Here is a 16,878-nt window from a genome sequence, read left to right on the forward strand (position 1 = left end):
AAATAAGAGAGCAAAGGGCTATTCATATCTGCCACGAGGCAAAGGTCGAGGGAAGAGACAGCAACATGCAGCTCCTTCCCAGGAACAGAAGCCCTCCCCGGCTTCTACAAAAGCCTCAGCATGACGCTGGGGCTCCTCAAGCGGACTCGGGGATGGTGGGCGGTCGTCTCAAAAATTACAGCGCGCAGTGGGCTCACTCGCAGGTAGATCCCTGGATCCTGCAGATAATATCTCAAGGGTACAGGTTGGAATTAGAGACGGATCCACCTCGCCGTTTCCTGAAGTCTGCTTTACCAACGTCCCCCTCCGAAAGGGAGACGGTTTTGGAAGCCATTCACAAGCTGTACTCTCAGCAGGTGATAGTCAAGGTACCTCTTCTACAACAAGGGAAGGGGTATTATTCCACTCTTTTTGTGGTACCGAAGCCGGATGGCTCGGTAAGGCCTATTCTAAATCTGAAGTCCTTGAACCTGTACATAAAGAAGTTCAAGTTCAAAATGGAGTCACTCAGAGCAGTGATAGCGAACCTGGAAGAGGGGGACTTTATGGTATCCTTGGACATCAAGGATGCGTATCTCCACGTTCCAATTTACCCCTCACACCAGGGGTACCTCAGGTTCGTTGTACAAAACTGTCACTATCAGTTTCAGACGCTGCCGTTCGGATTGTCCACGGCACCTCGGATCTTTACAAAGGTAATGGCCGAGATGATGATTCTTCTTCGAAGAAAAGGCGTATTAATTATCCCATACTTGGACGATCTCCTAATAAGGGCGAGGTCCAGAGAACAGCTAGAGATGGGATTAGCACTGTCTCAAGAAGTGCTAAAACAGCACGGGTGGATTCTGAATATTCCAAAATCCCAGTTAATGCCGACAACTCGTCTGCTGTTCCTAGGGATGATTCTGGACACGGTTCAGAAAAAGGTTTTTCTCCCGGAGGAAAAAGCCAAGGAGTTATCCGAGCTTGTCAGGAACCTCCTAAAACCAGGAAAGGTGTCTGTACATCAATGCACAAGAGTCCTGGGAAAAATGGTAGCTTCTTACGAAGCAATTCCATTCGGCAGATTCCACGCAAGAATTTTCCAAAGGGATCTGTTGGACAAATGGTCAGGGTCGCATCTTCAGATGCACCTACGGATAACCCTGTCTCCAAGGACAAGGGTGTCTCTTCTGTGGTGGTTGCAGAGTCCTCATCTATTGGAGGGCCGCAGATTCGGCATACAGGATTGGATCCTGGTGACCACGGACGCCAGCCTGAGAGGCTGGGGAGCAGTCACACAAGGAAGAAACTTCCAGGGAGTATGGACGAGCCTGGAAACGTCTCTTCACATAAACATTCTGGAACTAAGAGCAATATACAATGCTCTAAGCCAGGCAGAACCTCTGCTTCAGGGAAAACCGGTGTTGATCCAGTCGGACAACATCACGGCAGTCGCCCATGTGAACAGACAGGGCGGCACAAGAAGCAGGAGTGCAATGGCAGAAGCTGCAAGGATTCTTCGCTGGGCAGAGAATCATGTGATAGCGCTATCAGCAGTGTTCATCCCGGGAGTGGACAACTGGGAAGCAGACTTCCTCAGCAGACACGATCTTCACCCGGGAGAGTGGGGACTTCATCCAGAAGTCTTCCACATGCTGGTAACCCGTTGGGAAAGACCAATGGTGGACATGATGGCGTCTCGCCTCAACAAAAAACTGGACAGGTATTGCGCCAGGTCAAGAGATCCGCAGGCAATAGCTGTGGACGCGCTGGTAACGCCTTGGGTGTACCAGTCGGTGTATGTGTTTCCTCCTCTGCCTCTCATACCAAAAGTATTGAGAATTATACGGCAAAGAGGCGTAAGAACGATACTAGTGGTTCCGGATTGGCCAAGAAGGACTTGGTACCCGGAACTTCAAGAGATGATCACGGAAGATCCGTGGCCTCTACCTCTAAGGAGGGACTTGCTTCAGCAGGGTCCCTGTCTGTTTCAAGACTTACCGCGGCTGCGTTTGACGGCATGGCGGTTGAACGCCGGATCCTAATGGAAAAAGGCATGCCGGAAGAAGTCATTCCTACTTTGATTAAAGCAAGGAAAGAAGTAACCGTGCAACATTATCACCGAATTTGGCGAAAATATGTTGCGTGGTGCGAAGATCGGAGTGCTCCGACGGAGGAATTTCAACTGGGTCGATTCCTACATTTCCTGCAATCAGGATTGTCTATGGGTCTCAAATTGGGATCTATTAAGGTTCAAATTTCGGCCCTGTCGATTTTCTTTCAAAAAGAATTGGCTTCAGTCCCTGAAGTCCAGACCTTTGTGAAGGGAGTGCTGCATATACAGCCTCCTGTGGTGCCTCCAGTGGCACCGTGGGATCTCAATGTAGTTTTGGATTTTCTAAAATCTCATTGGTTTGAACCACTAAATAAGGTGGATTTGAAATATCTCACTTGGAAAGTGACCATGCTTCTAGCCCTGGCTTCTGCCAGGAGAGTGTCAGAATTGGCAGCTTTATCTTACAAAAGCCCATATCTGATTTTCCATTCGGACAGGGCAGAACTGCGGACTCGTCCGCATTTTCTCCCTAAGGTGGTGTCAGCATTTCATCTGAACCAGCCTATTGTAGTGCCTGCGGCTACAAGTGACTTGGAGGACTCCAAGTTACTGGACGTTGTCAGAGCATTAAAAATATATATTGCAAGAACAGCTGGAGTCAGAAAATCTGACTCGTTGTTTATATTGTATGCACCCAACAAGATGGGTGCTCCTGCGTCTAAGCAGACGATTGCTCGTTGGATCTGTAGCACAATCCAACTGGCACATTCTGTGGCAGGCCTGCCACAGCCTAAATCTGTAAAGGCCCACTCCACAAGGAAGGTGGGCTCATCTTGGGCGGCTGCCCGAGGGGTCTCGGCATTACAACTTTGCCGAGCAGCTACGTGGTCAGGGGAGAACACGTTTGTAAAATTTTACAAATTTGATACTCTGGCTAAGGAGGACCTGGAGTTCTCTCATTCGGTGCTGCAGAGTCATCCGCACTCTCCCGCCCGTTTGGGAGCTTTGGTATAATCCCCATGGTCCTTTCAGGAACCCCAGCATCCACTAGGACGATAGAGAAAATAAGATTTTACTTACCGATAAATCTATTTCTCGGAGTCCGTAGTGGATGCTGGGCGCCCATCCCAAGTGCGGATTATCTGCATAAATTGTACATAGTTATTGTTAACTTATTCGGGTTATTGTTGTAGGAAGCCATCTTTCAGAGGCTCCGCTGTTATCATACTGTTAACTGGGTTTTAGATCACAAGTTGTACGGTGTGATTGGTGTGGCTGGTATGAGTCTTACCCGGGATTCAAAATCCTCCCTTATTGTGTACGCTCGTCCGGGCACAGTACCTAACTGGAGTCTGGAGGAGGGTCATGGGGGGAGGAGCCAGTGCACACCACCTGATCGGAAAAAGCTTTACTTTTTGTGCCCTGTCTCCTGCGGAGCCGCTATTCCCCATGGTCCTTTCAGGAACCCCAGCATCCACTACGGACTCCGAGAAATAGATTTATCGGTAAGTAAAATCTTATTTTTGAAGGCATAGGTCACGGCCGGAGCACAACTGAGCCTCTAAGAAGAGCCCAGGCCAATAGTTCACTCTGAAGGTGCAGGAAGCTGCTCTGGCTCCGCGGCACATCTTGCAACTAGTCGCGGCACACTGGTTGAAAAACCCTGATCTAGGTAATACTTGGGCTGCTGTTTGGAATCCACTGGGTCAGATTCCATCAGTTCTCAACACATGCTTTTTCCAAAAAGCCAGTTTGGTGAAACATAGGTGCATTGGCTGTGCTGGAGCTACTGTATGAGAGGCTTTACAATGTGACTGCTATACTGTATATTCAAACTCATTTTATGCACTTTAGCTGAAATAATTAGCTTATAAATAGGCTAAAAGAAACCTTATTCAGATCTCTCAACATTGGACATATTTAACGTGCAATGCCGAAAGGGGTGTGGCCCCAACATGTTAGGGGTGTGCCTAGCACTCCAAAGTGCTAGAGCTCCATCAGAACTGAAGGTGTGTGAAATAATTTTGGACAACTTAACTGTGGCCTTATGAACTTCTCTATACTTATGTACATTAATCGGGACTGTCACACCAAAATTGCTATGCTTTTTAAGTACTGTACCTTCCACAAATTCCATTTTCCTTGGGATAATATAGTTCATAACGCCAGAATGTAGCCTTGCGCCACAGAAAAGTGGTGTGGTTTTGCTAAGTGGGTGTGATACAGGTTGAGTATCCCTTATCCAAAATGCTTGGGACCAGAGGTATTTTGGATATCGGATTTTTCCGTATTTTGGAATAATTGCATACCATAATGAGATATCATGGCGATGGGACCTAAGTCTAAGCACAGAATACATTTATGTTTCATATACACCTAATACACACAGCCTGAAGGTCATTTAATATAATATTTTTAATACCTTTGTGTATTAAACAAAGTTTGTGTACATTGAGCCATCAAAAAACAAAGGTTTCACTATCTCAGTCTCACTCAAAAAATCCCGTATTTCGGAATATTCCGTATTTTGGAATATTTGGATATGGGATACTCAACCTGAATATGTATATTGGGGGCATGAGCTGATATGCACAGATTTTCAATTTGGCAATACAGGCTGAGTATCCCATATCCAAATATTCCGAAATACGGAATATTCCGAAATACGGACTTTTTTGAGTGAGAGTGAGATAGTGAAACCTTTGTTTTTTGATGGCTCAATGTACACAAACTTACAAAGTTATTAAAATATTGTATTAAATGACCTTTAGGCTGTGTGTATAAGGTGTATATGAAACATAAATCAATTGTGTGAATGTAGACACACTTTGTTTAATGCACAAAGTTATAAAAAATATTGGCTAAAATTACCTTCAGGCTGTGTGTATAAGGTGTATATAAAACATGAATGCATTCTGTGCTTATATTTAGGTCCCATCACCATTATTTCTCACTATGGTATGCAATTATTCCAAAATACGGAAAAATCCGATATCCAAAATTCCTCTGGTCCCAAGCATTTTGGATAAGGGATACTCAACCTGTATTGTAATACAGGTTGAGTATCCCATATCCAAATATTCCGAAATACGGAATATTCTGAAATACGGACTTTTTTGAGTGAGAGTGAGATAGTGAAACCTTTGTTTTTTGATGGCTCAATGTACACAAACTTTGTTTAATACACAAAGTTATTAAAAATATTGTATTAAATGACCTTCAGGCTGTGTGTATAAGGTGTATATGAAACATAAATGAAATGTGTGAATGTAGACACACTTTGTTTAATGCACAAAGTTATAAAAAATATTGGCTAAAATTACCTTCAGGCTGTGTGTATATGGTGTATATGTAACATAAATGCATTCTGTGCTTAGATTTAGGTCCCATCGCCATGATATCTCATTATGGTATGCAATTATTCCAAAATACGGAAAAATCCCATATCCAAAATACCTCTGGTCCCAAGCATTTTGGATAAGGGAGACTCAACCTGTATGTGAGATACTGTAGCACTTAACCATAGATTTCACTCTTTAGAAATTGGGGAACCCAACCCAACTAAAGAACAAGCTGTACTTAGAAATGGGCACCTTCCAAATCTTGGTTATTTACTTTTACATTAATTCAAATGCTCATAGAACAATGGTGTTTGTATTTTTGGAGACTTATAGTTAAACTATTAATCGCTCAATGGTTTACACTGCAAGATTCCCATAGACAAATAAACTGTGGTTTTAAATGAGTTGCTTGTGGTAGATGATATAACTCATGTGTTCTGTACTTTCTGTCACATGCATCCTATCATGCAATACACAGGGCTGGTTCGAGCCCTTTTTGCGCCCCGGGCAGGACATAGGGGCGTGGCTTCATACAGGGGGCGTGGTCAGTTACGCCCCCTGTACAGTAGTAGCACCGCTGAAATGCTGAGCGGTGCGCGATGACGTCATCGCGCACCGCACAGCAAAGGTTCTCTCCACGAAGGGAAACTAGATGCGTAGGTAGAGTGGGTAGAGTCTGTACAATGTTAACCGGCTGGTCAGGAACCAAGTGGCCCAAAATAATTAAAACTAAACATTTTTGTCCAATTAATAATTGTTTTTGTCTATAGTAACTTCAGGTATGAAGTTCTAACTTGTTCACCTAATTCTCCAATTTTTGTGCTTTCAATAAAAGTCTTTCTGGCAGAAGCAACAGCACTGCTAATGAGTGAAGTGGGACAGTCCGCCAATATCCTGTAATTGCTGGGTGTAGCTGAATGAGACCTACATTGTTCTTATTCTTTAAGTTTACAAAACACACAGTTGACATTCTGCAGCTTGTTGCTAAACGTCACAGTAACATAACTTGAATCTCTTTAGAGAGCTTGTGATGAACTGGAACAACAGCAAATAACCATTTCAGCTAGTGAATGAAAGCATTGAGTGTTACACAATAAATCTTTGTGTCTTTTAAAATGAGTTTTTGTAAATCCTGTGAACTGTTTCTTTTCAAAGGGATATTAAAAGAATGGAAACAAGTGTTTTCTGTAATTTTGTTTTATAGTGTGCTTTAAAGTCAAAGAGATGTGATACACATTATTGTCGTACAAACTCGGTTTCTTCAGTTAAACAGAGTACATAATACTCTTAGAGGGGAATCCAATTAGCCCTGGAGTTTGCTGCATGGGGAATAGTTCCGGGTTTCACTCCTAAAGCTATTCAATAAAACTGTCTTTTCCCTGCACTGTAACCCCTGGGTTAATGCATGCTAACCCATTTATTCCACGTAAAATGCAGAATCAGTGTTCTCAGCATATTGTCTTAGCACTTGTTAAAACCCATAGGGTGCCTTTTATATCCGACGTTTCCTCACTGCTCCTAAAGCTGTGAGAAAGAGTAACCTTTGGGTCTGATTCATGTTTGTAAGTAAAGCAAAACAAGGTCTGAAACAAACCATGTTGCCATACAAGGGGAGCAAATACAGTTCTGTGCAGGGTAAATACTAGCTGCTTTTGCATGTAGCTCACAAATGTTAGACTGCTTTATTTTTACACTGCAATTTAGATTTCAGTTTGAACACACCCCACCCAAATCTAAATCTCTCTGCACAAGTTACATCTGCCCCACCTGCAGTGCACATGGTTGTGCCCATTTTTCTTTTGCTTTACTTACAAACTTGAATCAGTCCCTTAATGCATGGGGTAAACCCCATTAATTGAATTGGCTGGCACGGGAAATTACTCACGGGTTAAACCCTGCAACTAATTGGACCCCACCTTAATCAGTTGCCGCAATAAGAGACAGGTACCCGGGTTGCTTACTGAAGCTTAAGATTGTAATTTTAATTTTTTATATGATAATGAACTTTTTTTAACTAGTTATTTAACCTTAACATACATGTAAAGGTTTTATTATAAAATTGAATATGATCTGTTACTTCAGATATGTATCTCTTTCTCTGATTAATAAATGTATTGTTTTAACTAATTAAATGAACAGTTATAGTTGGCCCCTTTGAAGGTTGGAAGACCGCCTATGTGGCCCTTGAAGTATACTGTATCAGGGTGTCTTACATTGCTATACACATAATGCATACAATCAGGGATGTGAAATAAGTGCGTAGAGGTATTCACGTCCCATGCTTTGTCAATAGGCTGGAAAGATTATATTGTAGGCATCCTCTGACAAGGAGAAGAGCAGGAGAACATTCCCAGAGCGCTATGCAGGCAGAAACCATTAAACAAGTTGATCTGTCCATGCACTGAAAATACTCTTGATTTATTTCACAGGAGTATAACGTGCCCATAGCCAAAAGAATAATATATGTCTGTTTTAACATCTAGCAGGCTGCTGTCAAAATGGATGGAGCGACATATATTGTAATCAGGATTTTTTACAAAATGGGCAGCAAGCAAGAATTGGGTAATAATTGATTGTAAGTGGCTGTTGTGGTACTCTTGTTGCTCAGTCCTCTGTTCCCAAGCTCCTTTGAGCACCGGCCTGCAGGGCATATTTCTAGATATCCTAGAACAGCAACATTTCTGTGAATTTCTCAATCCTGGTGCATACAGGGTAATTCTCCACGATATGCCACAATGTCTATATGAGCTAATAATAGTAAGCAATATTCTCTCATGTCTACGCACCTCTGTGGGGTGTGAGGAAAAATGTGCAAAGTTACATAGCAGCGGAGCGACTTTGCAGCCACTCCGGATACACATTACTGAGAATGAAATTGCTCCTATACAATATTATATAATACAAAATATAATGCCTGATCTAGTGTATTTACTTCTGTATGATACTACCCTGTACTCATCCTTCCTTTCTCTCTCTTTGGCAGGAGGCTGTGAGGGCTGCTGAAGATGTCCGATAGTGTGGATATTGGAGAGAAACCTCCAGCCCCCCCTCTTAGAATGAACAGTAATAACCGTGATTCTTCAGCATTAAATCACTGCTCAAAACCACTCCCCATGGCACCGGAAGAGAAGAACAAGAAAGCCAGGCTACGCTCCATTTTCCCAGGAGGAGGGGATAAAAGTAAAGTATCAGTGTATGACATTAGAAAAGGTGTTCTGTCTGTCATGCCATGTTTTCCCTTTATTGCTCTTTAGATGTTTAGTGGACTAAGTTGTCTTCTGGTACATAACTAGAGGTCCATATGCTTTAAATCAGGAGCTATGCCAGTCAGCTTGTGTTTGGGAATTTCCAGCATTAGTGAGTCACAGATGATCATTGTTGCATATTAACTCTGCATTACTTAAAGGGAAGTGAAACTCTCCCTGGACAGGGATAGTAGGCTGATGGTTTCCAGCCATTGTCAACAATTAAAGGAGAATCTATTTTATTAATGTTTTATGTATATAGCACCACCATTTTACACAGCTTGAACAGAGAATATTCATTCACATCAGTCTCTGCCACAGTGGATCTTACAACCAAATTCCCTAACACACAAGCACATGCATTATGGTTATATTTGTCACAATCCCATTAACCTACCAGTATGAGTGTGGGAGGAAACTGGAGCTTCTGGAGGAAACCCACACAAACACTGGGAGATCATACAAACTCCACACAGATAGGGCCCTAGCTGGGAATTGAAGTAATGACCCCATTGCTGTGAGAAGCAATACTAACCACCATGCCACTATGCCCATTTGCTGTAATCTACTGCTTATTGAATTTTTCTTACTACTGGGTAAGTGGAATACCCCTAATTAGATAGCTGCATAAACATGTCCGCACTTTGCTTTATGCTGCATGCTGGTGTATTACAAACGTGTTGCATAGTTCATGCTTTGAAGGAAGAGAGGCGGGAAACGCAGTTGCTTACAGTTAGGTCCATGGATTGTGTGAAATCAGTGTTAAAGCTGAGCTCTCTATATGCTCAGTAGGACTATATTCTCCTTTGCTGAGCATGCAATGCATTTCTGATATACTGGACATTGTATAGAATTAAATGGAGGCTTCATTGTACCTTTGCATGTGTAGAAACAAATACTGTAGTTACTTGAAAAGGATTATAAAAGTGCTGACAGATCATTTAAAGCGCTTGAGGCGTCTGATTGTGAATAATACACAGTCCCGCATGCAGCTCCATTAGTAAGGAGGATATATTGATAACGGATTGCTAGTGCAACTATAGTCACGTCTTTACACACAGGCACCGCTCCGCCCAATGGTTTCCTCTCACATACCCAGCTGTCATTACTAGAATCTGCACTTACGCCTACCCTTTGTTGTGTGCCAGAGATCCATCTCAAATCGGCATACGTACAGTACGACTCAGAATCGGCTACACACCCACAACAGTCCCATGACACTCCAATGAGATGGTTCTGTTCCGTCACCTGCCTAGTTGATACCCAGAAACACCAAATTCACATATACAGAGAACAGGCCGAGGTCAGTCCAATTTGAGAATCATCTGGAGATATGCAAAGCTGTGTGCGCTATGTTATACTGTGTTTGCAGTTTGCTGAAGCTCACTAGGTGCAGCAGCATACGGCGCTACATGCCACCCAGAGTCAGAGCTGTAGTAAGACACTGACTGATGATGTCACTCGGCACTTTGGTGACACCTTTACCGACTGGACTCACTGAGAAGTAAAATTCTAGCACCTCCAGTACAAAATAATATACAATATGGAGATGCCTAGGCAATGGAGAGAACAATGTGTCTGGTTTCCTGTTCTAGACGTACTGGCTGTCACTGATATCTGGGAGGGTCCGAACATGGCAGCTCCCTCTATCACACTGCCATAGCTATAATCCCTGAAACTGCTATTTTTAATTCTCTGGCTGAAACGTGCATCTCCAGAAGAGGTACTGTATATTGAGAAACAGGTTGGTGTATCTGGTGTTTTCCCTGTTTCCTTCATTGACTATATCAATAATTTTTTTTAACATGTTTTTTTTTATTGAAGCAAATGCATTTAGACAGTTTACATAATCAAAGAGTTATACCCCCTTCACACTGCCAATGCTGGATCCCACCCGGGAACTGGAAGCGGGTCCTTCCCGGATGGGATCCGGCATTGGCAACTGCTGCAGGCTTTCCCGACCCAGGCGGGTTGCCATAGCAGCGGGTGGGGGGGGGCGGAGCTAGCGACGAGAGTGGAGGTGGAGGCAGCGCTGGGAGATGAGCTCATCTCCGCGCCACCTCTCCCTATCTAGTAAACGGGTCCCGGGTCACATCGGCCCGGGAGCCCATTTATGCAGCCGCTGACCCGGTATTCAGCCCGGGTATAACACTGCTTTATACCCGGGTTGAATTGCCGGGTCAGGCGACCTGCGATTCGGTAAGGCCCCTTTCACACCGCATGCCGACCCGTGTCGACCCGGCAATATGCCGGGTCGATACCGGGTTATTTGTGCGATGTGAAAGGGGTATAAGTCTTAAATCATAACAATGTAACATATAGTTCAGGTAAACTAGTAAGATAGTTTTTAACACATCATATAAGACAGAGTGACAGGTTATTATATGAAGAATTAGCATAAGGTATATGTTAATCACAGGCTAAATGAATAGTGCATTGCTCCAAACTCCTCCTTTTCCTCAAAATTTTCCCAACAAAAATGGGGAGAGCATGAGCTACGGCCAAAGCCCATGGTCATAAGGTAAACTGCAAACTGAAATGCAAACTACCTATGCAGTGGAAACTGTATTGCTGCATAGGGTAAAAGGAAGCAGGACTGAAGGTGCTATCAAACACAAAATACCTGTATATCCCATTCGTGGAACAACAGTATTAAGGAAAACCCTAGTTCTAATATGTGTATACATTGAGATATAAGGGCATATGCAATTCAGGGCGAATTGCGGCTTTTTTTTCACCCGTTTTTAAATGCGACACAATTCGACCGTCGAATTCCGGCCGGCGGGTGCCGGAATTCGACATATTCAATAAAAAACGGATTAGACAGTACCGCTGTCGAAAAACGGACCAATTGACGGTAGTGTGCGTCCTGGTTTCGACTTTTTGGACGGCACAAAAATGATTAAAAACCCTGAAAAAATTGCGTGGGGTCCCCCCTCCTAAGCATAACCAGCCTCGGGCTCTTTGAGCCGGTCCTGGTTGTAAAAATACGGGGGGGAAATTGACTGGGGATTCCCCGAATTTTTAGAACCAGCAGCGGGCTCTGTGTCCAGTCCTGGTGCAAAAAATATGGGGGACAAAAAGCGTATGGGTCCCCCGTATTTTCAACACCAGCACCGGGCTCCACTAGCTGGAGAGATAATGCCACAGCCGGGGGACACTTTTATACCGGTCCCTGCGGCCGTGGCATTAAATCCCCAACTAGTCACCCCTGGCCGGGGTACCCTGGAGGAGTGGGGACCCCTTAAATCAAGGGGTCCTCCCCTCCATCCACCCAAGGGCCAGGGGTGAAGCCCGAGGTTGTCCCCCCCATCCAAGGGCTGCGGATCGGGGGCTGATAGCCATGTGTCAAATAAAAGAATATTGGTTTTTGCAGAAGAACTACAAGTCCCAGCAAGCCCCCCCCCCCCCCCCCTGCAAGCTGGTACTTGGAGAGCCACAAGTACCAGCATGCGGGGGTAAAATGGGCCCACTGGTACCTGTAGTTCTGCAAAAAAAATACCCAAATAAAAACAGGACACGCACATCGTGAAAGTACAACTTTATTACATACGCTTTTTGTCCCCCGTATTTTTTGCACCAGGACCGGACGCAGAGCCCGCTGCTGGTTCTAAAAATACGGGGATCCCCAGTCAATTTTTTCCCCGTATTTTTACAACCAGGACCGGCTCAAAGAGCCCGAGGCTGGTTATGCTTAGGAGGGGGGACCCCACGCATTTTTTTTTCAGAATTTTAATCTATTCCCACCCCTTCCCACCGAAAACCATGCTCTCTCAATTTTGGTCAGTTAAAAAAAAATATATTATTTAAAAAAATATATAAATAATAGTTGTAAATCCTAATAGACAAACCAAGTACCTAATCCCTTCTAATATAAATAGATATGCTATTAGCAATAAAAAAAACACAAAAAAACATGTTTTTTAAATTTTTTATTAGATTCCGCCAGCAAAGTGAGGCGGAATGAAATTGACGAATTTACCCAGTAAGAGAAAAGAGAAAAAAAGTTTTTTTTATGCAGATATCAATACACGGATAATAGGCTTCAGAAAATCTAAAATTAAACAAAAGTATCTGTGTGTTCACCAGCAGTAAATAATATGCTAGTTGATAGGGCATAGACCTCTGCAGGGTATAAACCATTTAAAAGAAAATTATTTACCTAAGGTGCAATAAACGAACAGACATCCCATCTGCAGAGTGACTATAGTTAGAGAGGCCTTAAAACACGAACATTAGTGTTAAAACCAAATGATACAAACCTACCTACATACTGTAGGCAGATATCATGATAATTACCTGATACGGCCTAATGGGCCAGAGCATAAGGGTGTGACAGATACTGTATATACAAACTTGAGCATAAGCCACATAATGTACTATAGGAATCAGCTTTAAAAATCTGTTAGGCCATATAACACAGATGGGGTAGATACAACACTAAATACACTTTCTCTAGCATCCATAAGGGATATTGGGGACAGATTTAGTATGATGGGGTATAGACAGGTCCAAAGGAGCCGGTGCACTTTAAATTTCTTCAACTGGGTGTGCTGGCTCCACCCCCCTATGCCCCCTCTCACAGGCAGTTTAGAAAAAAGTGCCCTTGGAGAGGATGCACACTCTGCAAGCTCCAGAGTTTTTCTTCAGTTTCTTTTAAACTTATTTCTTTCTGTATGCTCTTTGGGCAACAGCATACCTGCGCCGTGGAAGTTAGAGGGGAAGGGGGGGGGGGGGGGCGGTCACCGGCCTCTTGAGGTTCAGAGCCGCTTCCCCGCTGCAGGACCACCGTCCTGAGGGGCTGTTTGTTCAGCGGGGCATGGCGCCTTGGCTGTCGCAGCCGCAGCAACAGCATGCCGCACACCCCTTACGCTGCCTGAAGGTGATCATCGGTGGTGAGTACACACCGGGGACCCCGCTAGGTTCACTGTGCGGCAGAAGCGTGGGTGTGGCATACGGGGTCCCTCCTGTGGGGGACACGCTGTATCCCCTGCGTGATACTGGCTAAATATTCTTGTACCAAGCATTTATGTGAGGCTACAAACACATAGGGAGACATGGCCAGTTTAAATATTACACAGTAGCTCCAGCGCCATTGCGGGGGCGGAGCTACATCAGAGCGTGCTCAGTGGCATTTTGGCGCCTTCCTCTGCATAAGCAGCAGCAGCAGCCTCATACAGCTCCTCCATAACGGTCACACGCTGTCCTCTCTCCTGTGTCTCCTTTCACATGCAATAGGGCAGGCTTGTATTGTATTTCAGGCTGTGTTGTATGTGTATTGTACCTGCTTTTCTTCTTCACAATGGTAAAACAGAAGTTATGCAGTCTATGTAATGCTAGATTCTCCCCTATTTCATATGGCTCAATATCATGTGAGCAGTGTAGTCAGTCATCACAAAATGCTGATAACGATATGGGGGAGAGTCAAGAGCCCTCCTGGCTGGGGTCTATCAAAACTATGATGTCTGATATGTAATCTCAACTCACTGCAAATGCCAATAAAACTCAGGAACTGCAACAGGCAGTGGCAGATATAGCTGCTAAACATCCCCCCCTGTCTACTGCAGGTGCACAAAAACCTGCTTTACCTGCACTACTGTCAGATACTGATGATGATGATATACAGGATGATGGGGATGATGTGGATCCCATAAGTGTGGACGCCACACCTACACAGGGTATTGAACCCCTCTTATTGGCTATTCGGGATATGTTAAAGCTCCCCCTGGTGGATGCTAGTAATCAGCAGTTATTTTTCCTCCCGCAAGACAAAATGACAGTCACATTTCCTGACTCCAAGGAATTGGATGATTTATTTAAAATAGCCTGGTAAAATCCAGATAAAAAATATCAGGTGTCCAAGCGGTTTTTGCATACCTTCCCCTTTGCCCCTGAAGGCAGTAAATTCTGTGAAGAATCTCCAGTCGTAGACGTCTCAGTCTCTCGCCTTTCTAAAAAGGCGGTACTTCCTGCTCCGGGCTTCTTTACGGTAAAGGACCCGGCAGATAGGAAAATTGAGACCACTCTGAAATCGATCTACACTGCTGCAGGTGTAGCTCAAAGACTGGTCATTGTCCTGGGCTACTCAAATCCAGGAAGGTCTCTCGGGTGATATGACCTTAGTTACTACTGTAACTTTCCTAAAACACATTCAGGACATGGCAAGAGTCCTCTGTGACTCACTTAAAGAGATTGGCAATATTAATGCTAGGACCACGGCTGTGGCTGTGTCTGCGTCAGTGGATTGCTGATGCTGACTCCAAACGTAATGTGGAATCTCTTCCCTTCACAGGCGAATGGCTTTTTGGAGGTGAATTGGACGCATGGATTTCCAAAGCTAATGCTGGGAAATCCGCGTTTATCCCTTCAGGGGCTCCGCCTGCTAGGCGTTCCTACCCAGGACCGTCTACTCAGTCCTTTCGGTCCTCCAGTTTTCGATCTAGGGCCAGGGGGGCCTCCAGCGCAGCTAGAGGCTCCAGAGGAAAACCTAAGAAACCAACCATTGCAGGATCTCAGGACCAGAGCACCAGTTCTGCTTCCGCAAAGACTTCTGCATGACGGTGCCCACCCACCCCAAGGGAATCTCGAGGTGGGAGCTTGGTTACGTCACTACAGCCACATCTGGCACGGTTCCTGCGAAGATGCTTGAGTAAGGGACCTTATCTCTCAGAGTTACAAGCTGGAGTTCGACGGTGCTCCTCCCCAACTATTTTTCAAATCAGGCTTACCCTCTTCGGAAAATATGTGTGGTACACTACTACTGGCCATAAACAAATTGGTCCAGTCCCAGTTCATTGTTCCAGTACCCCTACAACAACAAGGACAGGGTTACTACTCCAGTCTGTTCGTAGTACCAAAGCCAGACGGGTCTGTGAGACCCATTCTGAATCTGAAGTCCTTGAATCCTTACCTAAAGGTTTTCAAATTCAAGATGGAATCTTTGAGAGCGGTGATCGCAGGCCTGGACCAACAGAAATTCCCGGTGTCCCTGGATATCAAGGGCGCTTGCCTCCATATCCCAATTTGGTCTCCTCATTAGGCCTACTGAACGATCACTACCAGTTTCAGGCTGTACCCTTCGGCCTGTCTACATTCCTGAAGATGTTCATGAGGGTGATGGCGGAAATGATGTTTCAGCTCAGGGTCCATGGGGTCAACGTAATTCCATACCTGGACGAACTCTTGATAAAAGCGAATTCCAGGGAGCTTCTATTGCCCAATATAGATCGCACTATCCAGCTTCTGTCTCGCCACGGGTGGATCCTTAATCTGCAGGAGTCCCAACTGGAACCATCTCAGCGGCTCCTGTTTCTGGGGATGCTCCTGGATAAGGTAGCACAGAAAGTGTTCCTCCCAGATGAAAAAGTGAGAATACTTCTAGAAATGGTTTGCATGGTGCTCTGACCTGCTCGAGTATCCATTCATCTTTGCATAAAATTGTTGGGAAAGATGGTGGCCTCGTACGAGGCAATACAGTTCGGACGGTTCCATGCCAGACCGTACCAATTGGATATCCTAAACAAGTGGTCCGGCTCCCATCTTCAAATGCACCGGATGATTCGGCTGTCACCCCAAGCCAGGATTTCACTCCTGTGGTGGCTACAGTCTTTCAACCTGCAGGAAGCTCGACGCTTCGGGATTCAGGATTGGATCCTCCTCACGACGGATGCGAGTTTGAGAGGATGTGGAGCTGTCACCCAGGGGGTGCAGTTCCAGGGCAGGTGGTCTGCCCGAGAGGCCCTCCTTTCGCTCAACATCCTGGAACTTCGGGCCATCTACAGTGCTCTGATTCAGGCCTCCCCTCTACTCAGGGATCGGGCGATCCAGGTCCAGTCAGACAACGCCATGGCTGTAGATACTCTTCTGGGCAGAAAGACATGCAAGAGCACTGTCCGCAATCTTCATTCCAGGGGTGGACAACTGGGAAGCGGACTTCCTGAGTCGCCACGACCTCCACATCCTCAGGTGTTTCAGCAGATTGTCGACAGGTGGGGATACCCGCAGATCAACATGATGGCGTCTCGCCTTAACAAGAAGCTTCGCTGCTACTGCTCGCGAACCAGAGACCCTCAGGCGAGTGCAGTGGATGTGTTGGCCTTATTGGCTGGTCTACCTATTTCCTCTGATTCCGTTGATCCCAAGGGTGCTCCAGCGGATCAGATATCACAGAGTACAAGCAATCCTGATTGCGCCGGATTGACCCCAAAGGGCGTGGTACGCAACTCTTCTGGACATGTCCATAGAAGACCCTTGG

The 16,878-nt window shown here is 45.0% G+C and overlaps 1 protein-coding gene across 9 annotated transcripts in view; it reads left to right on the forward strand.

The window, feature by feature from the left end:
* PAK3 (p21 (RAC1) activated kinase 3) overlaps positions 1-16,878 on the forward strand; it is a 385,994-nt gene that overhangs the window by 251,628 nt on the left and 117,488 nt on the right. For 5 of the 9 annotated variants that reach the window (XM_063937312.1, XM_063937315.1, XM_063937311.1 and 2 more), the window contains exon 2: positions 8,363-8,589. In XM_063937312.1, coding sequence (XP_063793382.1) covers positions 8,385-8,589 — 205 coding nt within the window. In that variant the 5' untranslated portion in view covers positions 8,363-8,384. The remainder of the gene's footprint in view (positions 1-8,362; positions 8,590-16,878) is intronic. The other 4 variants (XM_063937317.1, XM_063937314.1, XM_063937319.1 and 1 more) reach the window with 1 other exon arrangement.

This window comes from Pseudophryne corroboree, chromosome 8 (genome assembly GCF_028390025.1).
Source record: "Pseudophryne corroboree isolate aPseCor3 chromosome 8, aPseCor3.hap2, whole genome shotgun sequence".
NCBI lineage: Eukaryota > Metazoa > Chordata > Amphibia > Anura > Myobatrachidae > Pseudophryne > Pseudophryne corroboree.